This window comes from Sporothrix schenckii (genome assembly GCF_000961545.1).
Source record: "Sporothrix schenckii 1099-18 chromosome Unknown Cont43, whole genome shotgun sequence".
In the NCBI taxonomy this organism is placed as follows: domain Eukaryota; kingdom Fungi; phylum Ascomycota; class Sordariomycetes; order Ophiostomatales; family Ophiostomataceae; genus Sporothrix; species Sporothrix schenckii.
In genome coordinates, this window is record NW_015971144.1 from 2361495 (window position 1) to 2384408 (window position 22914).

The 22914-nt window shown below is 56.8% G+C and overlaps 8 protein-coding genes across 8 annotated transcripts; 4 read left to right on the forward strand and 4 right to left on the reverse strand.

The window, feature by feature from the left end:
• Window positions 1-351: 351 nt before the first annotated feature.
• Window positions 352-3471, forward strand: SPSK_02198 (hypoxia up-regulated 1; the record flags this gene model as incomplete). The annotated part of the gene is made up of 1 exon (XM_016729072.1): window positions 352-3471. One exon carries the CDS (start codon window positions 352-354, stop codon window positions 3469-3471), a length of 3120 nt encoding a protein of 1039 aa, XP_016589487.1.
• A 1436-nt stretch (window positions 3472-4907) lies between these two features.
• SPSK_02500 (aspergillopepsin I) lies at window positions 4908-6317 on the forward strand (the record flags this gene model as incomplete). Its single annotated transcript, XM_016729369.1, has 3 exons — window positions 4908-4989; window positions 5062-5359; window positions 5453-6317. 3 exons carry the CDS (start codon window positions 4908-4910, stop codon window positions 6315-6317), a joined length of 1245 nt encoding a protein of 414 aa, XP_016589488.1.
• Window positions 6318-7336: 1019 nt separating this feature from the next.
• SPSK_02682 (uncharacterized protein) lies at window positions 7337-8236 on the reverse strand (the record flags this gene model as incomplete). The annotated part of the gene is made up of 3 exons (XM_016729550.1): window positions 7337-7835; window positions 8022-8111; window positions 8181-8236. The coding sequence occupies 3 exons, from the start codon at window positions 8234-8236 to the stop codon at window positions 7337-7339; spliced, it is 645 nt and encodes a 214-aa protein (XP_016589489.1).
• Window positions 8237-10661: 2425 nt separating this feature from the next.
• Window positions 10662-13769, forward strand: SPSK_02199 (uncharacterized protein; the record flags this gene model as incomplete). Its single annotated transcript, XM_016729073.1, has 1 exon — window positions 10662-13769. The coding sequence occupies one exon, from the start codon at window positions 10662-10664 to the stop codon at window positions 13767-13769; it is 3108 nt and encodes a 1035-aa protein (XP_016589490.1).
• Window positions 13770-14378: 609 nt separating this feature from the next.
• Window positions 14379-15548, forward strand: SPSK_02581 (26S proteasome regulatory subunit T6; the record flags this gene model as incomplete). The annotated part of the gene is made up of 1 exon (XM_016729449.1): window positions 14379-15548. The coding sequence occupies one exon, from the start codon at window positions 14379-14381 to the stop codon at window positions 15546-15548; it is 1170 nt and encodes a 389-aa protein (XP_016589491.1).
• Window positions 15549-15975: 427 nt separating this feature from the next.
• Window positions 15976-16548, reverse strand: SPSK_02782 (uncharacterized protein; the record flags this gene model as incomplete). The annotated part of the gene is made up of 1 exon (XM_016729647.1): window positions 15976-16548. The coding sequence occupies one exon, from the start codon at window positions 16546-16548 to the stop codon at window positions 15976-15978; it is 573 nt and encodes a 190-aa protein (XP_016589492.1).
• A 1019-nt stretch (window positions 16549-17567) lies between these two features.
• On the reverse strand, window positions 17568-18377 carry SPSK_02716 (daunorubicin C-13 ketoreductase; the record flags this gene model as incomplete). Its single annotated transcript, XM_016729583.1, has 1 exon — window positions 17568-18377. The coding sequence occupies one exon, from the start codon at window positions 18375-18377 to the stop codon at window positions 17568-17570; it is 810 nt and encodes a 269-aa protein (XP_016589493.1).
• A 275-nt stretch (window positions 18378-18652) lies between these two features.
• On the reverse strand, window positions 18653-22559 carry SPSK_02166 (RNA-dependent RNA polymerase 1; the record flags this gene model as incomplete). The annotated part of the gene is made up of 2 exons (XM_016729043.1): window positions 18653-20787; window positions 20843-22559. 2 exons carry the CDS (start codon window positions 22557-22559, stop codon window positions 18653-18655), a joined length of 3852 nt encoding a protein of 1283 aa, XP_016589494.1.
• Window positions 22560-22914: the final 355 nt, after the last annotated feature.

A 22914-nucleotide genomic window follows, 5' to 3' on the forward strand; every position in this document is an offset into this window, starting at 1 on the left:
CCTCGATCGCGGCGCAAACAGCACACTCGATCGTTGGCGGGATATTTCTGGAAACAGGCCAGATCATACCGTGACAACTGTACCTGGACCCTCCCTCATTCCCGTTTTCTTTATTATTTTTGCATTGCCTCTTTTTTCCCTCCGTCTTCTCTTTGCTTTTTTTGTTTTTCATTTCGGGTCTGTGTTCCTCTTCATTGTAGGTTCGACGACAAAGGCCGGGCTTGCTCGCCTTCTTTTGGCCTCCTCTCATTGCATTGGCCGTCTTTGACTAGCCCGTTGTGCCTCCAACGCACTGTTCAGCGTCTGTCAACACCTTCCCTCCTCTCCGTCCATCACAGCCCCTCTACTACTATGGCAAGACGCACAATATCCTGGCGGCTCGCATTTGCGGGCCTCTTCCTCTTTGCCTGCCACACCCTCGCTGCGTCGGCCGTTCTCGGTGTCGACCTCGGTACAGAATACATCAAAGCGGCGCTCGTCAAGCCCGGCATCCCCCTCGACATTGTCCTCACCAAGGACTCGCGGCGGAAAGAAATCTCCGCCGTTGCTTTCAAGACGCCACAAGGCGGGGCCAAGGCCGGCGTCTACCCCGAGCGCGCATACGGCTCCGATGCCATGGCCCTGGCGGCCCGCTTCCCCGGAGACGTCTTCCCCAACCTCAAGGCCCTGCTTGGCCTGACCATGGACGGCAGCGACGACGCGAATGCTGTGATCCAAGAATACGCCGCTCGCCACCCGGCTCTGAAGCTCGAGGCCGCATACAAGGACCGCCAGACCGTTGCACTCAAGAGCAGCGGGGCCTTCGTCGACAGCGAAGACGCCTGGATGGTTGAGGAGCTGCTGGCGATGGAGCTCAAGAGCGTCCGCCGCAACGCGGAGGCGCTGGCTGGTCCGGACACGTCGGTGCGTGCCGCCGTCATCACTGTGCCTCCGTTTTACACCGCCGACGAGAAGCGGGCCGTCGAGCTCGCCGCCAACCTCGCCGGCCTGCGTGTTCTCTCCCTCATCAGCGACGGCCTCGCCGTCGGCCTCAATTACGCCACCAGCCGCCAGTTCCCCAGCGTCCAGGAGGGCGGCAAGCCCGAGGTGCACATGGTCTTTGACATGGGCGCCGGCTCCACCAAGGCCACCGTCTTGCGCTTCCAGAGCCGCTCCATCAAGGACGTGGGCAAGTTCAACAAGACCGTCCAGGAGGTCGACGTGCTGGGCAGCGGCTGGGACCGCACGCTGGGCGGCGACGCTTTGAATGCGCTCATCGTCGACGACATGGTGGCCCAGTTTGTGGACAGCAAGGCCGCCCAGGCCGCGGCGATCACGGCTGCGTCGGTGCAGGCCCACGGTCGCACCATTGCTAAGCTTGCCAAAGAGGCCGAGCGTGTCCGCCACGTCCTGAGCGCCAACACCAACACGGCCGCGAGCTTCGAGGGTCTTTACAACGACATCGACTTCCGCTACAAGATCAGCCGTGCCGATTTCGAGGCAATGGCCGAGGCGCACGCTGTGCGCGTCAACGCCGCCGTGCAGGACGCCCTGCGCATGGCTGGCCTTACCGTGGCCGATCTGGACTCGGTCATCTTGCACGGCGGCGCAACCCGCACGCCGTTTGTGCAGAAGCAGCTCGAGCAGATCTTTGGCGGCTCCAGCAAGCTGCGCACCAACGTCAACGCCGACGAAGCGGCCGTTTTTGGTGCCGGCTTCCGTGCGGCCGAGCTCAGTCCCAGCTTCCGTGTCAAGGAAATCCGTGTCGCGGAGGGCGCCGTCTACGGCGTGAGCATGAAGCCAGCGAGCACCGACGCTGCTGCCACCAACGTCATTCCCGAGCGCCAGATCTGGGTGCCTACGGCACACATCGGCCCTGCGGCTTCCAAGGAGGAGCTCGTGTACGAGCTGGGCGAGGACAACAAGGCCGAGGCCTCTGTCGTATTCTATCAGCACATTCCCGGTGCCGATGGCAAGCTCGTCGCGTCGGCCGTCAAGACATTTACGACCAGCAACCTGACGGACACGTTTGACAAGCTCGTGGAGAAGCACGCGTGCGAGCCGACCACCATCCAGTTTAAGCTCGGCCTTCGGCTCGGCCTTGAAACTGGCGAGGTGGAAGTCATCAAGGCTATTGCTGAATGCGAGGCAGAAGGCCCCGAGAAAGAGAGCCTCATGGATGGCGTGAAGAACCTGTTTGGCTTTGGCAAGAACAAGGACCAACAGCCCCTCAAGGAGGGCGACGAGGCTTCCGAGACTGAGGATGCGAATGCCTCGAGCTCCAGCTCCTCCAACAACACCTCAAGCAGCAGCAGCGGCAGCAGCAGCAGCAGCAGCACGACCTCTTCCTCCACTACCAGCTCCTCGTCTGCATCTTCGTCGCCAACTCCAGCCGCTGCCGATCCCAGCGAGCCGGCTAGGAAGGTGCCGGTCGCCATTCCCATCAAGTTTACCCTGGAAAAGGCCGGCACTCGTGCCCTGTCTGACAGCGAGATGCAGACGGTAAAGAAGCGCCTGCAGGCGTTTGATGCGTCTGATCGCGCCCGTGTCCAGCGCGAGGAGAGCTTCAACCAGCTCGAGGCCTTTACCTACAAGGTGCGCGGCCTGCTCGAGAGTGACAGCTTTATCGCCGCGTCGACCCCCGTGGAGCGGGCCACGCTCGAGACAATGCGCGGCGAGACCAGCGACTGGCTTTACGACGGTGGCGTCGACGCCACGCACGAGGAGCTCAAGAAGAAGTACACGGCCCTCAAGACGCCCGTCGATGCCATTGAAACGCGCATCGCCGAGGCCGAAAAGCGTCCGGCTCTTATTGCCGGCCTCCGTGAGGCTCTGGTGCAGAGCCGCGAGTTTGCAAACTCGATTCGCGAGCGGATTGTCGAGTATGAGGCGTTCCACGCTAGCAAGTCGGCTGCGGCTGCGGCTTCGTCGTCGTCATCGTCCTCGTCGACGACGACCTCGACTGCGGCCTCTTCATCAGAATCGTTTGCCACTGAGGCCGACTTTGACGGCCTCGAGGACGACGAGCCCCCAGTCGTTGCCGAGGCAGCCACGGAAGAGGAACCCCTCGAAGACCGCGGCCCGGTCCCGCCCATCTACACACATGAGGACCTCAAGGAGTCCGACGAACTGTCCGCCTCCATTGCGTCATGGCTGGACGAGAAGGAGGCCGCGCAAGCGAAGCTGGGCCCTACGGACGACCCGGTGCTGACGGCCAAGGAGCTGCAGGCGAAGCGCGACCACTTGGATAAGGTTGGCATGGACCTGGCGATGAAGGCCGTCCGCAACTTTGAGAAGACGCAGAAAAAGAGCGGGAGTGGAAGCAAGTCGAGCAAGTCCAAGAAGTCGAGCAAGACCAAGACGGCGACGGCGACGACCAAGAGCGAGAAGACGGCATCGACGTCGTCTTCGTCGTCTACGTCTTCGTCTGCAGAGGCCAAACCATCACAACAGGCCGCACAGGATGAGGGGATCAAGCACGAGGAGCTGTGAGTCAAGGAGTGCGTCCTATTTCTGTTCCTGCAAGGCATAGCTTTTTGTATTTATCCTTCTCAAGCATGCCCCGTAAAGGCCCCAAAAACCCCATAAAAAGAGAAAAAAGAAGATACCATTTTGCATCACATCCGTCTATGATCGCCAAGGAAGGGTTAAACAAAACGAAACACGGCAGCAAAAAATCGTAGCGCAGCCAAGCAAAGTGGCATGCAGGAAAGCGTATATAAAAACACGGTAGGGGATGTGAACTTTACTGTTTGCACCTGTTTGTGTTTTATTTTGATATACTTTATTGATATGATTTAGTTGACATGTTATCCGATGCTTTCTTTTTTTTTTTTAAAAAAAAAGCATATAAATACATAAATGTACACATTCCTGACAGAAAATTCAGAAGACGGAGAAAATGGCAATAAATATTATAAATAACTTCCGACTTTCTCCTACTGACACAGACCGTCTTGTCAATACCGTTCGAGACACTATAGATATGGCCAGAGTTGTTTCTCGCTGATTCTGTTCAACGAGATTGTTCTCCTTCTGTAGAAAATTAATGGGGCCGTCCCTGCAATTACAAACGGAGCACAAACAGGCCGAGCACCACCAGAAACAACCGAACACGACATTGACATTGACAAGACACAAGAACACAAGAGAAGGAGAAACAAGGAAATGAGACGCGCCCAGAACGTACAAACACTGTGGCGGCCACAATGTCGTACGGAATACAGACGAGACACAGTCGACCAACGTGCGTATGAAGGAGACATTTGCGGGGAGGTGCATCCGAGTAGGGGGCCCGGCCGGTCCTTGATGGTTCACTTTTACTCTGTATCTATGACCGGCTCGAGCATCACCAAAAATGGGAGATTGCGTAGCTGCCGCGGTAACGTGTACCACCCGGTCCGGTGCAGAACTGAGAGACACGTCCACAGGCCAAGGCATCGCACACGCACAAGCCGGCCGAGGAAGGAACGATAAACGAGCGACGCGTACCATCCTAGTGTGCGTCGTTTGCAACCCAATCGTGCTCTTTCTTCGCCATTAATATTGAAGACCAGTTCTGGCCAGGAGAGGAAGCTGCGGCCAGACTTAAAAGGTCGTAGTCGTGCCTCGCACCTTCTTCTTCTTTTTGCTTGACAAGGTTTTGTCGTCCTCCTTTCCTATCAGGACGTCTCCCATCTTTTATTTGCTGCTTCATTTACTCCTGCAATTGCTCTCTTTTTTATTACTTAATTTTGCTTTCTGCCTCTCATTTCACCCATCTAGCCACTATCTGGCCGTTGGCTGCTTAAAATCCTTAAGTGTGAAATTTATCGTGAGACCGGCCCCTTTCAAACACCGTTGTTGACATCGCTCTCGTCATTCCCAATCTCTCGACTGAAAAAGCGGCATCTTCTTTCATACATTCTCGCTATATCTACTTGCTCAGCATGCGGTATTCCTCTCTTGCGTCGTTGGTGCTCCTGCTGCGGACCAGTACCGTTCTGGCAAAGCCAGTCCTTAATATCGCAAGTAAGAATACCAGCTTGCACGTGTAGCTCGCGTTTCAAGATCTTGTACTTATTTATGATGTGTCCGATGCAGTCGATAAAACGCTCAATGCCCGCTACGGCCCTGTCCACATCGCCAACAGGGCAACGTTCGCAGTCGACCTTGTCCGCAACAATGATTATCGCAGGAATGGCGCAGCCGAGCTTGCGTGGACCTACGCCAAGTACAACAAGGACCCGGCCGGCATGCACACGAATGCTAACGACCGTCTGTCCTCGGGCCCGATCGGTGCCTACAACCAGACTTACGACCGCGAGTACCTGAGCCCGGTCTACGTGGGCGAGCCTGGCCAACTGTGTTGGCTCGACATCGACACGGGATCTGGAGACCTGTATGCTTGATGATGAAAACCGGGATATTCTTTGCTTTTGTACGAATGCTAGCCTTGCTAATACGCGTGTTTACTTGCTAGTTGGCTCTTCAGTTCCGATACGCCGAGCTTCTACTTGGACGGCCAAGAAATTTACCACCCGGAAAAGTCCCGTACGTCTGTCGACGTTGCCAATGCTAGTTGGTCCATCACATATGGCGACGGAAGCTACGCCGGTGGCGGTATTTACCGCGACTCGGTTCGGATTGGCAATGTGACTCTGCACAATGCGACGGTCGAGTCGGCCACGGCTGTTTCCCGCAGCCTGACGACCGACCCCGTCATGTCTGGCATCTTGGGTCTGGCCCTCAATCATTCGAGCACCACGTACCCGCAGCAGCCGACTCTGCTTGACGCTCTCCGCCCCGTTCTGGAGGAGAACCTGTTTGCGGCAGATCTCAAGTACCAGGACGTCGGCCAGTACCACTTTGGCTACATCAATCAGAGCTCCTACACGGGCGACATAACGTGGCGTACGGTGCTGCCTCATTCTGGATTCTGGGAGTTCTATATCCAGTCGATCCACGTTGGCGGCGACAACGTCTGGCGCATGCACAACTGGCCCATGGTGGCGGACACGGGCACCACGTTGCTCCTGCTTCCGACGGACCTGGTCGAGCTATACTGGTCCTTTGTGCCGGGCGCGTACATGAGCGACGTGTACTACGGCTGGGTTTTCCCTTGCAATGTGACCCTGCCCGTGCTCGACTTTGGTTTTGTCGACGACCACTGGAACGCGACGATCCCTGGCCATTACTTTAACTTCCAGAACGTCAGCGACACGCTGTGCTACGGCGGCATTCAGGACAGTATGGAGCCGTTTGGCATACTGGGTGACGTGTTCCTCAAGGCACTGTACATGATCTTTGACATGGGCCATTCTCGCGTCGGACTCGCCTCAAAGAAGCTTTTGGCGTAGATGGAAAACGGAGAACTGTTTGTGGGTTAAAATGGGGTCGTCGACAATGATGGGGCCAACTTTGGAGATCGGAGGCAGGTGAACCCTTTATACTGGGAGGGAGGGGGGAAGGGGTCTCGCGCTCTTGCCGCTTTTTCGGGTTGTTTTGCTATTTATGTTTTCACACATTTGTCGAATATTCGTCTCATGTGTATCTCTCAATCTTGTCTTTTGACCCTTTTGAGTCAATCATCACATTTAATGACCGCGAACCACGAACAGCTTCGCGAGTCGAGGCTTTCTAGGTCCTCTGGAGTGTGCCTCTGCCGTTTGATTGCCGTTGGAAAATTTAACCGGGCCGTACCGTGCCGTACCGTGCCGTATGTTGGAAGATGCACAACATACTAAAACGGGCCTCTGTTGCAATACTGCGGACATCCATTTCACCTCCGTTCCGCTTACAGGGATCTTACGCGCGAATGTAACAATACTTGAAGACGGCAGACAATGGCAAGGGAGATTGTGGTAGTTTGCTGGGAGACTATGAATGTGCGATACGAGTTCAGTATGTCTCTATATATGGATATGGCTATGGGATATGGCTCCAGATGCACGCAGAAAGAGACCAAGTGAATTGTAAATGGTAAACAGCATATGGCGGAAGTATGTGGCCAAAGTGCAAAGGAGGGAATAGGGAATCGTGACGGGGGTTTGGTATTGAGACAGGGGATGACAAAGAAAAACCCAGGAAGAAAAAAAATCGACATCCCCGATGCAAATATTAAACAGATGTATGTAAACAAATAGAGAGCGCTAAAAGAAAAGGAGACACGTCGATGTACGGCTTGCGATCCTCGTTGTGGGAGAGACTCTTATCGCTGCAGGAGACGCCGGCCCCGCGGAAGTGAGATGTGTCGCTGTCCAGCTGATCGAAAACTGAATCCGGCAGTCAGCCGTTGTGCTTGTACAGTTGATTTCAGGTCCGGTCCGTGTGATGACAGAATACGTCAAGACGAGTTGTATGTATGTACTGTCGTTGTCTAGTAGCGGTCGCCATCACCGTCTGTAAAGTTGCGTGAGTCAGCCACAAGGCACTCTTTCAAAAGCCTAGAGCCTAGATCCCCCGAGAAGCTTGGCTCCCCTCTGCACCTGACAAAAGAAAGCTCACCCTCACTGCCAACGGGGGTTGGCGGCAAAGCGCCCGGCACAGCCTGCTGGCTTGCGCGTGCCGTACCTGGCCGGCTGCTGCCGTACTTCTGTGCGTCCACCTGCTGCTGCTGCGGCTGGCCCTGCTGCCGTTGGCGGTGCTCCAATGGCCGTGGTGTAGCGCTCTGGGAGTGGGTGTCGGCGCCCGAGGGACCGCTGCTGTTGGTGTTGGCGTCGGCAAAGACACTGTTGATGGAGGGACGGGCGTTGCGGGGGCTTGTCGGTGACGCGCCAGCAGCTGGGTTCTTGCTCTTATTGAGCATAGCCTCCATTTCGCGAATGCGCGCCTCGAGGGCCTCAAGCTCGGTGGTCTGGCTGGTGACCTGCTGCTTCCTGGACGTGGGACATTGCGAATTAGCGGGCACACCAACATAGTTATCGAGGGCATCAAATCTCAATTAAAGTAAGCCAGAAGCAAGGAGAACGCAATCACGCATAAACGGATGATTTATGCGTGGTTGACGCTTTCGCTGGTGAATCTGCAACAGAAGAGGGGAAACGAGGGGGCCACATTCTCACCGCTTGTCAACCTGCTCATCCAGGTCTGCAACGCTGTTCTCGATACGGAAGATGTCCATAAGCTCGAGAGAGAACGAACGCGCAATCGTTCTTTGCGGTTAGCGACTGAAAGAAAACAAGACACAAAGGCTGTATAAATCGGGCAGCATGGAAACATACGACTGGGGCCGGCGGCCGCTGGGCTTCCAGTCACGATCGAGTTCTTCGTCAGACATTGTGGGCGGCGATACTGATAAGGGACAACCGGTTGGTCAGGGGTCGTCGTCGCAGACTAATGAACGGTTCGTGTTGCGTGCTGAAAGAGAAGCTGGCGATATCGGTGAGGAGATGTTGCTTGGGCAAGAAAGTGGAAGAGAGAAAAGAGAAGGAAATAGGAAAGTGGAAAAGGAGAAAACGAAAAGAGAAAGAACGAAATAAGGAAGGAAAGGCTGAGGACGAGAAAGGAAGGGAGTGCCGGGGGTAGGAGAGCAACAGGGAGCAACAAAAGGTGCGTGTGTAAATATGGGGGTGGGGTGGAAGGAGTGATACAGGCGACAGCTCAGCGACAGCCAAGCCGCAAAATGGGAGCAAATCTGTTCGGCACGCGCCCTGTAACGAACGGTATTACTTTGCAGTGTCGGCGGCGACAGCTTTCACTGACGAGGCAAGGGGTTCCCCACTTTTGCGGTCCAGCTTGGACGCTGCTTTGATTTGCACCCGCCGCTAACAAAAAGGGAAATGGGGACGCTACTGGTGTAATTAGCAGACATTTCGAGCAGTGGTAGCAACTTTAGCAGTTTGCTCCTTTTTTATGGATAGCCCGCCGTGCCCACGATGTTCAATTTGTCACAGTTCCCTCTAGTTTGCACATAATCCAGGCGTCATATTCAAATTTCAGCCCGTTGATCATCGTGGAGAAGATGACAAAGTAATAGCGATCGATAGACGACCGAAGAGAAAACAGAACCAAAGAAGAGCATAACTGGCACGAGCTGAGACCGACACGAGGTCGTCAGGGCATGTGCTGGGGGATGTGTCTGGAGACTGGGCACCGACCATACAGAGTAAGTGAGCAGAAGACAAAGACAAAAGACAAGAGAGTAAACGGAGAGAAGTGTGGTGACATCCATTCACCCAGCACAGCGGTCGTGAAAGGACGTGCGTGCGTGGGTGCCCCTATTGGAGAATTTGATATCAGCCCCGTCCCTCCGTATTCGAGACGATCTTCGGGAAGATGCTAGGCTGGGTCCAATCCAATCTCCTTTTTTGTGTTTTGTACGGAGTAGGTATTATGGAAGAAGGCTTTGAGGGTCCTGCCCACATTGCCAGTAGAGCTTCTGCTGGCACGCATAAACTGCCCCTGTTCTGGGCCCCTGGCCTAAACCTCAACAAACCAGGGTTTCCGTCTTTGTTTTGCTTCGTCGCAATCAAACTCACGCATGCGAGCATTCTCCCAGTCGATCTTGCGTCTGTCATTCGCCCGTTTCGTGTACGCTTTTTGTCCATGGCTGTTGCAAATGATGTGACTTTTGTCCCTGTGAGACTTGTGATGTGTTACGGTACTATGAAGTAAAGAATGGCCAGACACGGTCCCTGTTCAGAGCGCGCTTGCATTGCGCAGCCAGCAAACGCATAGGCGATCCTTTCCCAGCCTAAATGGATTGTGCCTTTCAAACTGTTGCATTTGATGGTTGAAGTGTGTTGAGGCATGGCGGAGAAGTCGGCGATTTTAGGTGTGAAGCTGGGCCACGTGAGCGGCCGTCATATGGCCCCGTTAGACGCATGCGCAGCCTTGGCTAAAACAAACATCGTCACATGGATGCGTTGTCCAACTCCAAACGTCTGCATGACTGACATCAGCCAACAGTAACGCTCCAGTAGCGTCTTTTCCCGTCGTGGTTTTTCTTTCCTTTGTTCATTCTTTGTGCTCCTCTCCATCGCCCTTCACATGTGGTTGCTGAGAAGGTGAGACATGGGGCGATATGTAGTATGCGGGGCGTCTGCGTCTCTGACCAAGTCACATGACCAGCAGACCGCCCGGGAAAAATCTTCCTGCAAGGCCCAGCCAGGCTCCGGCTGGCGCTGCGATTGAACGAACGAGACGAAACAGCACAGCTCTCCGCGGACCGCGAGAGACGCGTTGTATGCGCAAAACGGACGACACACGGCCATTTCCATCAAGTTACGCGGCGAATACCCTCGTTTCCATCAAAGCAGTTCGCCGTGTCGGGCGTGTTGATGCAGTAGGGCTGCCCGAGCGCGTTTTGCTGCTTTCGCGCGGCAATTTGTGCTTTTGTGGTTCTGCCTATTGCTTTTGCGGCAACTTTGGTACGTGACGCGATGGATTCTTCCCTGCTGGTGATGGACTTGGCGATGGGATGCCCGTCCGATTTCTAGTCCTTCTTGTCACATCCAATACGTCTTCCAATCACCTTCCCCTACCTACACCCTTTTTCGTCGGCAGCATCATCAGCATCGCCTCATCCCTTTCGTCGCAGTACCCTTCTTTCGTCCACTCGTCACCACAAAGATACCTCTATCACCCCTCCCACACTGCTCACTAACAGCACAACATAGACCGTGGCGCCAATTCACCTCCTGCCGAGACGCGAAGCTGCGCCCGTCGTTTCCTGGCGCGGCGGGGCTCCTCCTCCTTGGGGCATGACGACGACTACCGGCCCTTCGCCGTCCATGTTCACGCCGCTCGAGTCGCTGCTGCTCTTCCAGTCCATTCTCAAGCACGGCGTCGAGCCCGACGCCTTTGCACGCATCGCCACCGTCCTCCAGTCGAATCCCTTCATCCGCAGCGACGACCGATACAATGCCGACCGCCTGACCGCCGAGTCGCTGCGGCAGCTGTTCCTGCATCTGCTGCGGTCCGAGTTTGGAGAGGCCGCCGGCGAGAGCGGCGGTGGCAATGCTGCCAATGTCAAGATTGAGCCGAAAGAAGCCAAGGATGCCAAAGACACGACGCCGAGCGATGGAAAGAAACGAAAGATCGACACGCCGCCTCTGCCGGCTGCGCATGCCGAGCAACTGCCCATCCTCGTCGAACGCCTCTACGTGCGCTATCGCGAACATATTGTCAACGCTATCCGCGAGGATGAGCGGCGCATAGAAAAGGTCCAGGGGGAGATTAAGCTTCTCGAACAGCAGGCGGCCGGTGGTGGAGGACGCGGCTCCCATGCTCGGGCAGCGGAAGCTAAGGCGGCAGCCGCTGCCGCCGCCGCCGCCCAGAACGGACGACAGCAGCAGCAACAGCAACAGCAGACGCAATACGTCTCTGCTTCTCCCACGCTCGGCAAGAATGCTGGTCTAGCAGGGGCAGCTAATGGTGGCAACGCACCCCCATCTGTTTCCTCGTCGAGGTCTGATTCCGTGTCCGCACAACCTTCTGCCTCGGCACGGCATACGCCCGAGCGCCATCTCACCTCTCTCGGCCAACGCGGCGCTGCACTAAATGTGCCCCTGCTCCCTGCCACGTCGCGTCCTGCGAACCAACCTCCTACGACGGCAACAGGTGCGCTTGTTTCTGTATCTACTCCTCCTTCGATTACATCCGTCCCGGCTGTGCAGCACGCACAGCAACTACAGCATGCTCGCACCACGCCACAACTTACCCCTATTGCTCCCGCTTCCGCCCCAGCCCAGCGCCCCTCGCGAACACTCTCTGTAGCTGCGACACAATCGACTCAATCGACTCAATCTCCTCCCGACAGCAAGCCGTTGCCTGCAGCACCTGCTGGGCAACCTGCCGCGCCTCCTCAGCCTGCGTCCCGGTCCATCTCCCCCGCTCAACTTCCTCACCCCCCGCCACTCGTACAGCAACAACTTCTGCAACAGCAGCAGACTGGATTGCCACAAAATGCCAATGCCATCCAGCTACCCCCAAAGGGCGTCACAGGCCCGGTTCCCTCCAGAGCGACGCCGCCCTCCCACACACCGGGCACACAAACACCCATTCCCAACTCGCCCTCTACAACACATTCCGCCGCTTCGCAAACCGCGCAACCACTGGCACCTGTGCAAGCGGACCAGCAGCTACCTCTGGCAGCTGGTCCGCAGGCAGGTACGCCACGGCCACTTGTTCCTGCGACACAAAAGCAGACACCAATTGCTCCGACTCCCCAATTCCAGCGTATCCCAGGAGGTCCACCGATGACCCCCGGCCCGCAGGGTGCTGCAGGTGGTCCTGGTTTGGTACCGCGGCCGCCGTTTCCTGAGCATGTGCGCGGTGGTCCGCCGTCCCGGACACCGACGCCTGTCCAGTCACCACGACCTGCCTTCCCGCATACGCCCATCCAAGGCGTTGGTACTGGCGTGCTTGGGCCGCTGTTCCTTCCACGCGGCAGTGGCACGCGCTGGAAGCCGAGCGATCCCACACCGTCGACCCCTGGCCCCGACGTTGGCGACATGGCAAGCCCAGCATACGAGCCCCTCAGTCCCGTGCAGCCCAGTGCAACATCCCGCTCCTCGCGCTCAGGCGCGCGTGCTGAATCGGCCGACTTGGATATGGTCGACGACGACGCTGAAGACGACGACGCCTCGCCCGTATCGCCCTCGGCCGCTGGTTCGTCGGCAGCGGCTCTGCGCCAACCTCGAAACTTGCGGAAGCCGCAGTACCCGGCGTCGCGGTCGGGGCAGACGCCTGACCGCAGTATGCGTGGACCTGGTCGGCCATCGAGACATTCTCGCTCGCAAGGTGAGCGCGGCACCGTGGACGACGAGAGCCATCCGATAAAGGCGGAGGCCTCGACACCGAGAGCGTCCTTTGACGATGTTCACGATCTGGACGACGATGACGGCCACTCGCGTGCTGCTCTTAAGAGAAAGCGGGGCGGGGGCGGCGACGATGAATCTGTGGACATATCCTTCCTCAACACCGCCAGCAACAAGCCTGACCCGTCCGTGGTTGCGCGCCGGCGCCTCGTGGGCGCGCCGACGCCCCCCACACACGTTCTGTGGATGCGCGGCTTCCCCAAGATCAGTGCGTCGGCACTCGACCAGATCAGCAGTCACCGCCATGCCAACATGTTTGCACACAAGATCCGCGACCGCGATGCTCCTGGGTATGGCAGCATCGTGCGCCACCCCGTCGACCTCAAGTCGATCCGCATGGCCATCTCGCAAGGCAACAAGGCCGCCAACACAGCGATCGCCGCGCTGCCCGAGTCGGAACGCGAGAGCATCAACAGCAGCAACAGCAGCAGCGTTTGGCTGCCGATTCATGCCGACCTCGTTCCGCCGCGCGGCATCATCAACAGCAGCCAGCTTGAGAGCGAGCTTGTCCACATGTTTGCCAATGCGGTCATGTACAACCCGGACTCGCACCGTGGACCCGGCCCGGCCTTTTTGGTCGGTGACACCGCAGACGACGACGACGACGACCTCGTAAACAGCACGGGCGGCACCGGCGGCGACAACGCGCGCTACAAGGTGGACGAGGACGGTGTTGTCAACGACACGCGCGACATGTACGTCGAGGTGGAGAAGCTTCTTAGCGAGATGCGCTCGGCCGAGCGGCAGCGCGGCATGCCTGCCCCTCCACCGGGCGCCAAAGGCTTGGATCTGCCCCTCGACGACATCGACGTGGTCGGCGTTGTTGGCAGCGGCGGCGCCGAGGGTGCCGACGAGGACGAGGACCGTCCGAACAAGAACGACAGCGACAAGAACGACAAGAACGACAAGAACGACGAAGGCCCCGGTGCGGCCGATGCTGACGAGGGATCCGGCACCGCCAAGCGGCGGCGGATCACGCGAGGTCTGTAAGGCCGGGCCAGATTTTTGCTTTTGTCGTCTTGCGCCTTGCGTTTTGCGCCTTCTATCTTGTTTGCGAATTTGGAGCGTAATTTATTTTGAAGCAATCGTCGCTGTATCTAAAGATTTACTTTGGTGTTTGCTGGCTTGTTGGTTTGTTGGTTTGTTTGTTTCTTGGCTTTGGGATTTTTACTTTCAAATTTGTATACCTACATGTACGTTATTGTCGTGTAGTGCTCTGTGGTATGTTTGTACAATATAATCACGGCGTCGTCAAATTTGAAGCTGTCGCGATGTGAACCGAAATGTAAAAAAGTGGAGCCTCGTTATTTGACAATAGCTCCCCACAATTCACGTGACGCGCTGGACGCGTTGTCGTTGCCAGTGCCTAGGATGATCGGCTTTTGGGTGGCGCTGCTCTGTCAACCAACCTCAACCGCTGTTGTACGGCACACGCAACTCACCCGCCACGATCCATTTCACGAGCAGCACCAATTGATAACCGCACATTCGCATCAACGTTTTAACGACACCCACACGATCACAACCTTTGCGACTACTTATTGAACCAACGAACCCTCTCTCCCACTGCCGGTCTCACGACCACCCCACCTCCTCACGATGTCGCTGGACAACTACTACCAGAACAAGATCGAGGCGATGAAGCTTGAGATCCTCAAGGGCCAGGCGGTGCTGCGGCGTCTCGAGGCCCAGCGCAACGACTACAACTCACGCGTGCGGCTGCTGCGCGAAGAGCTGGGCCTTCTGCAGCAGCCCGGGTCGTACGTGGGCGAGGTCGTCAAAGTGATGAGCACAAAAAAGGTGCTTGTCAAGGTGCACCCGGAGGGCAAATACGTGGTGGATGTGGCAGACAGCGTCGACATTGCCAAGCTGACGGTGGGCAAGCGGGTGACGCTGCTGTCGGACAGCTACAAGCTCGAGAAGATGCTGCCGTCGTCGGTGGACCCGCTGGTCTCGCTGATGATGGTGGAAAAGGTGCCGGACAGTACGTACGACATGATTGGCGGCCTGGACCAGCAGATCAAGGAGATCAAGGAGGTGATTGAGCTGGGCCTGAAGCACCCAGAGCTGTTTGAGAGCCTGGGCATTGCACAGCCCAAGGGCGTGCTGCTGTACGGGCCGCCGGGCACGGGCAAGACGCTGCTGGCGCGGGCGGTGGCGCACCACACGGACTGCAAGTTCATCCGGGTGTCGGGCTCGGAGCTCGTGCAAAAGTACATTGGCGAGGGGTCGCGGATGGTGCGCGAGCTGTTTGTCATGGCGCGCGAGCACGCGCCGTCCATCATCTTCATGGACGAGATCGACTCGATCGGCTCGTCCCGCGTCGAGGGCAGCAGTGGCGGCGACTCGGAGGTGCAGCGCACGATGCTGGAGCTGCTCAACCAGCTGGACGGCTTTGAACCGACCAAGAACATCAAGGTCATCATGGCGACGAACCGACTCGACATTCTGGACCCGGCGCTGCTGCGGCCTGGCCGCATCGACCGCAAGATCGAGTTCCCGCCGCCGAGTGTTGAGGCGCGTGCCGACATTCTGCGCATCCACAGCCGCAAGATGAACCTGACGCGCGGCATCAACCTGACCAAGATTGCCGAGAAGATGAATGGCTGCTCGGGCGCCGAGCTCAAGGGTGTGTGCACGGAGGCCGGCATGTATGCGCTGCGTGAGCGGCGGGTGCATGTGACACAAGAGGACTTTGAGCTGGCCACGGCCAAGATCCTCAACAAGCACGACGACAAGGAGGTGTCGCTAGGCAAGCTGTGGAAGTAGGAGAGGGACAGGCTGCTGGATGTGTTGATGCGGTGGTGTTGGGCTTGCGGGTTTACTTTCGCCGCGTTCTGCATGGGCTATGTGCTGTTCATTCGTTCGGTAGACTTGTATTATAGCATTTGAGGACAGTCTGTGGTCATGAATACGAAGCGTGTCGTCTGCCATTCTATCGCGACAGTATCGTAAAGGTATCATAAATGTTGTTGCCGTACAAGTTGTTGCACGTGATGTACGTGCTCTTCTGTGCTTCCCAGTTGCGCTTTCCTGCGCGAGTGTTCCTCCCCAATTCCGATGTCCTGCCTACATTGGCTCTTTCCTATATTACATAGTTTTTTGTTCACAGTCCCCTATTCTCTCCAGGCAGCATTGCCACCATTTCATACAGCATTACAATCGCCTTCTGCGATCACGTCCTTCGCCGCCTACATCAATACCGTCCTCTCGAGTCCTCCACCACGATTGTGCTCGACCGCCGCGGGCTGCGCGCCTTGGACAGCGACGAACGCCGGCGCCGGCTGCTACCGCGCACAACGACAGGCACCGGCTCGGCAACAGGAGTCGACTGCGTGTACAAGCCATACGAGGGCGGACGGCTGTGGCTGCGGCCATCGCTGCTGTAGTAGTAGCGGCCGTCGCGGTCGTCGTGACTGCGGCTGCGGTGGTGGTGGTGGCGATGGCGGTGGTGGGCATGGCGCGGTTCGACGTCCCGGTACCAGGCCTCACGCTCGTCGTTCGGTGGTGCGCCGAGGTTGAAGCAAGATCGGAAGATCCAGAGCAACAGAAGGAAACCGACGACGGAGCCGATGACAATACCGGCAATGGCACCACCTGACAGGTTGTTGCCGCCGCCATCACCCGACGCATCCGCGACGACAGTCACCGTGCTCGAGGTGGCCTGACGAACACGAAGCAGATATTCGCGAACCACACGGGATGATGGTAGCGTGCGGCTGGGCTGCGGCACCCGCGGACTGAGGAGCGGAACGGGAGGAGGTGCCATGGTGATGGTATATGTGGGGGAAATATGAATGTGAAAGGACAGAACCAGGTGGGTCAAGGTGGAACGCTGCGAGACGGTGCAGGGTCAAAAACAGACGACTTCGAGCAACGACGGCAACGATAGATGTGAAGGTAATGTTGAAGCTGGGACGCTTCTTGACCGAAGTGAGACAAGTGACGACAGACGAGTTGCTACAAGACAAAGAAAATGGCGGACACGCATACTTATGCGTGCACTTTATGAGAACAGAAAAAAGACGAGCCACAAGACGAACCATCTTGGACGATCACAGCATCGAGATGTGTCCCGCGTTGCGTAGAGGTGATGGTGGCATTGTGGCCAGTTCCACGCAGCCAACCTGAGCATCATCTACGTCATGGGCCATCGAGATTCGGCTGTGTGGACACACAAGGAGAAAAGCGCAAAGGCGCAAGAGAAACGAGCCGAAAAGAAACAAAACCGACGCACAGAAGCAAACGGGTGTCTTGGCGGCCGTCTTTTTTTATTCTTCGGTAAGGGCCAATCCATCCCTACAGCATCTTCAAGTCGTGCTTGCGCAAAATATTTCAAGACATTTTGAGGCTTCAGAGGCTCGACAGTGGGCATACGCGCTGGAACATGTGCGATTGCACACCCCTGTCGTGAGAATATGCACGTTGACGATCGCGGCTTTAATTCAGGTTTTATCTTTCCATTTTGATGGAGATATATCACTAGCACGGAGCATATGCTGCGGTAATTCAAGCAACACGCCGGTTTGCTGGATGAATCGCCACCCGTGACGTACAGCATGCAGTAAAAAGCCGAAATGTATTTGGAGAGACACCGAGGGTACGTATAAAGCACAGGACTGGAGAGGACAGACAGGCTCGAAAAGGAATCAACACCTCGAAACGATAACTAACGTTGAAGACACGCTTTGATAAGTTTCTGGTCTAACGGAGCTATGACAGCAGCCCAGGATAAGCACTATTTCGTAATATCACATTGCACCCGAGATTTCCCAGCCTTCCTCGAACTCAAATATCCACCATAGGCACGCTACTCAGACTCGCTAGCTTCGCGATGAGCTCGTCCTGCAGCGCCTCGTCGTTGGTCACCGGCTGAGGCTTCTCCGCCCGCGAGTTGACAAAATACTTGCCGCTCACGCCTCGCCCGTTTGTGCCGCCGCTCCCCTTAGCCTCTCCCTGACCGAGAGCCAGCGCTGTGTAGGTTGCGACAGAGCCGTCGATGCTGTCTGGGGCCGACCAGCCACCCAGCTTCGTCGGCACCCACCCGGGATCGGCCGACACAGACACATCGAGGCCGTTGGCCCACCGCCGTGCAAACGCCTTGGCCAGCATCACCATGTGCACCTTGCTGTCGCTGTACGTCACGCCGCGCGGCAGTGTCTCGAGCTTGGGCCGGCCGCCGTAGTGCATGCTGGACGAGATGAAGATGAGCCGCCGCGGCAGCGGCGCGGCCATTGACACCGCCAAGATGTAGGGTGCCAGCGTGTTGACCACAAACAGCCGTGGAAAGCCCGTATCGCGGCTGACGGCGTTGTCCTGACCACGATAGACGCCTGCGTTGTGGATCACGGCATCGTACCGCGCACCCGGTTCCGTTTCGAGAAGAGCTTGCGCCTGCGCGGCCAGCGCCTTCGTCTCGGCAATGCTGCACAGATCGCCGGTCAGCACGGCCTCGGCGCCCGGACAGGCTGCTTCTGTCTCCCGTGCCCGTTTAGCATTGCGCGCATGCAGAACGACTCGATGGCCGTCAGCCACGAGGCGCTTGGCCGTCAGCAGCCCGATGCCGTCAGACGACCCGGTAATGAAGATGCGGGCCATGGTGATCCCTGGCGCCGTGAATTAGTGAAGCTGTAGATGGGTTTTGGCCAACGTGTGCCTGAATCGAATGCCAGGTGAAGACAGAAATGCCCCGAGGCTGGTCACCAAAGAGTATTGATTTTTTTATTGACGATTTGACTACCACTAGCAACGACCTATTGCGTCAAGATTGATGCCTATGGCAAACTATCGCTTCTGAAAATCTTGGATTAACTCCGGCACGGCTTACAGCCCACTGGCCACGCCACTAAATCATTAAGACATCACTCATGGCGTCAATAGCCAAATGCCCAGCCGACTACTGCCGCCCTACCACCAAGCGACAGCTGCGCCATGTCCTGCCTCAAATCGGCATCAAACCGAAGGCCGCGGTGGATAAATTCGAGCTCTCGGATCAGCGCCGACGCCGCCACGAGCCAGAACGACTCAACCCGGTTATTGTTTTTGTTTTTCGGTGCGTGTCCGACTCCGTTCCGTTCCGTCCTGCGATCGTCCTTTTCGTTTTTCTTGTCTTCCTTCTGGCTGTACGTGCACGCGAGACACAATTCTAAAACTGCAAGGCGCTGCGACCGCCAGTCTCGCCCTTCCTTGTCAAAGTCGTCTTCCTCGCTGTCGTCTCCATCATTCTCCTCGTCCACGCCACCATTGTCTTCGTTTGTTCGTCCATGAGGCCGAATCTGTGCTGTAATCCACGAGGAGATGCGTTCATACTCATCCCGCAGCTTGCGCGACCGGTCGCGCTGCCGCAGCGTCTGAGAGCCTGTTTTGTTCACAATCGTGCCGATAAACACCTCGAGCTCTGTGATTGGCAGCGTCGGATGTTCCGAGAACTCGTACATGGTCGTCAAAATGGAGTCTTCGTACGCAGACCGAATCCGCAGCGCCTCGTCTGTGCGTTGCTGCCAGTTTGTGCCCCCAAGCAGCTCACACTCATGGGTTGCCCATTCCAAAAAGGCATCATAGAACATGGGCTCCTCGTCTGCATCGTCATTGCCATTGCTATTTGTGTAGCGCACGTCGTCTTGCCAGATTCGGCGCTCGTCAATCGCCCGGTACAGGGTGCCGAGCGTCTTCGTCGACTGGTAGTACTTGTAGGTGGGTGCGTCGAGCTCGTGCGTGTCGTCATCGTCAGCGTCGTCGCCGTCGACCGTCTTCGCCATGAATTGCTCCAGGTCAATGTCCTTGCGGCTGTGCACTTCCACAATCGGCCCGGGAGACAGAAAGTCCGGTCGGTACCGGTTGGCATGGGGCATGTTCTTGAGGTCGGCAGGAATGCCCGTTTTGGAAAAGTCCACAGCTGTCGAGTGCAACGCGGCCAGTTGGATACAGTTAGTTTCACGTGTGCCTTCCGGCAACTGGTCCGCAAGAATCATGTGGCGTGTCGCAATGGTACCCAAGTGGTCGGTGCGAAGAAAATCAAGGAAGAAATCTGCAATGTCGGCCGTCGTCACGCGCCGCCCAATATTGACGGGGTCTTGGCGCGGGTAGTCGGCCGGCACGAACGTTTTGAGCCCCGGTAGGTCACAGACCACTGGGTCCCATATGATGTTGAAAATATCACCGTCTAGGTCGCCGCCGCTGAGCTGGCTTGGTAGGTCACGAACGCCTTTCGAGCTGAACACGATGCAGTTGCGGAGGTAGTGCAGTGGGTGGGTGGCATCAGCAGCGGGAGGATGCACATTTGTCGCCCGCTGGTTATCACCAGGATGCAGTGCAGGCGAGCGTGTTACTATCACCGGATCGCCATTGCCAGGCGGTGCACGGAAGCGCCGTGACTTGGAGCCGTTCTTGGGAACATCAAACGTAATGTACACCTCATTTTCACGGAGATAGCCCGTTTCGTCGATTATGCCAAACAGTGTAATGCCCAAGGGAACAAACATACGAGCCTTGTGCTTCAGCAGACGCAGCTCGCGCAAGATGACGGCGTCTGTGGCGCGGCGCAGGAAGGGGTCTGTGCGGAAGTCGAGGCCCAGACGATCAGCCAGCAGCAGAAGCTTGTGCAGCTTGATGGCTGTGGCTACTGCTTGCACCTTGAGAAACCTGGCCATGTTGTACGGGCTGGACGTTATGAGCTTCAGCTCGCGCAATGCATCGTCCTGAAGCTTTTGAAACCAGGACGTGGGAACACCCATGTCCTCGAGGATCTTGATCAGCTGGCGGTTCAGGTACAGGGGAATGGGTTGCGTGGCCATGTCGCAGATCTCAAGGTTGGCCATTTCTGTGCTCTTGAACTTGATCATGGAGGGCCGCAGGCAAATTCTGTTGTCGGTCAACCGTGAATCGAGAGCCAGCATGCCCTTGGCACCGGCAAACCGAATCTGAAAGCAGGTGGGCTTCTTCTTGCCACGCGGTAACTGCTTCCAAATTGCCTCGGCAGCTTTCCACGAGATGGTGCCGGACGCCGTCACTGAAGACGCGACTGGTGTCCGTCGACGACACAATGTCCGGAATCTCGTAGACACTGATGTTGTTCTCGGCCATTGGCACGGCAAATGGTGTCTCCGAAAACGCCTGACCAATGCGAGCAGCACAACGGGCGGGCGAGTAGATGGTGTCAAAATTGCCCAGGGCAGAGATGATGGTAAAGTGCTTCTGTAGCTGGCCGTTGTCGTCGATAAAAGGGGCCACGAACCACATGGAGTGAGAGCGCAGAGAGGAGTGAGACCATCCCAGAAATATGTAGGTCCGGCCCGCCACGCTGATACCGTCGACCATTGCTTTGCGGAACCGATCGTAGACGTGGGTAAAGTCAACGCGGCTGTTGAAGCGCAGGCTCTGACCATCCTCGTCGCAGAACTGAACGCGGATGAAATAGTCGTGGTGATTGGGAAACTTGCGCAAGACGCGATTTTTGTTTTCGAGTTCCGGACCGTGGAGTGTCTGGTGGGTCGGCGTCACCATGATACGATGGATGGCGGTCAGGTTGCGGCCGGGGTTGACCAGTCCCTCGCGGACGTAGAGCCCTTTGTTCATGCCCTGTTCTGTCTCGAGAAGGTAGTCGTAGAGGGCAGGCACTTCGAACTCGCCCGGATCGTGGTGATTCGGCGTGGGCCAGTCAATGGCCTGGAAGAGTTTCTTCATTGCCTCGGCCGAAATGGGCGCCGCGTCGTGGCTGGAGGCAAGTTTTCGAGCCAGCTTGCTCACCGTATCTGGATGCAAATATGCATTGCTGGCGAAGGCTTGAAGCTGCAACAAGATGGAGAACGGCAGGCGCTTGGCTGTCGTGAGCTGGCTGAGGAGTGTGCGCAAGTTCGCGTCGCTGGTGGAGAAATCTGGACCCGCGGCGTAGTGCACGTCATGCCGGGTCACGGTTAAGCCGCCTAAGTTGGCAAGACGCTGCATTTTGCGATGGATCTGCTCTGGTCGGACGACGATGTGATAGACCAAGCATTTGCCAACAATCTTGGCATGGCGGTCATCGAGGGCTGTCAGCCGCCACCGTCTGTCCGCATCATTTGGGGCAGAGAAAAACAAGGGCACCGTACTCAATGTGAGTGTGATGAGTCCCTGGGGCGACCAGACAATCTCCTGAATAGTGGACAGCGGGACGTATATCACTCGACGGTCATCGCTGGTGATGGTCAAGTGCCGTTTGCCGAACTCTGCCAGGCCCTTCTGTTCAACCTGAACGTACTCGGGAACAAAAACGAGCTCGCCACCATTGATGTACTTGTAATAGCCGCAGCTAAATCTCTCGTAAAAGAAGGACTTGTCGTTGGCGGAGGTGGTTTGCGTTGTCTGCTTACCGGTCGGAGCGGGTCCAGTCACCACAGAGTTTGTCTTGTTTCCGGTGTGTGGTTTGCCCTGCTTTTGCTTCTTCAACCGCTCATTCTCTCTTGCAGCCAGCACTCCGAGTGAGGCGCGGCTCGGAGGTCGGTTACTCTCCCGGCACATGACATGGGCACCGAGGATTTTTAACCGCGAAGCGGTGCCACGGACAGGACCCCTGCTGTGAAAAATGGAGCTGGTGAGCGGAACCTCGCCATGGGATGCAAGGAAGCGCTTGCCATCGTCTTCTGACAAAAATGTGATGAAGGCGTGCCGTTTCGTGGCCGCCTTTTCACAGTCGTATGCGGTGTCAGAAATCTTGAGGTCCCGCATAAATGGCCACAGCTGCAGCAGCAAGCCTTGGCTGCTAAGGTTGCCCTGGGCAGGCAGGTTGTGAACGAAGACCTCCATAGCTGGACATGGCCGGGAAGTCGGGAAGTGAAGCAATGAACATGAAGAGGCGACGAGGAATATGAAGAAGTGGAAGCGGGCAATAGAACGACAGAACGACAGCTGAGGCAGAAGCAGTGGAGGGGTCAGGAGGGGTCAGGAGGGGTTGAAAAGCTGAGGTGATGGTGAAAAGGTTGTGTGGCCGTTTGCCCGCAGGCGAATGAGCGTGTGGCCTGGTTGTTGCGGATGGCCTCACACAATAAACGAAACGGCGAGGGGGAACCGTGATTCGAAGATATGTACGGCTGCTGAATTTTTGACGGAAAAGCAAGCAAAACAGAAAAGGAGTCGGACAGTGGCGGAGATCACGATATCC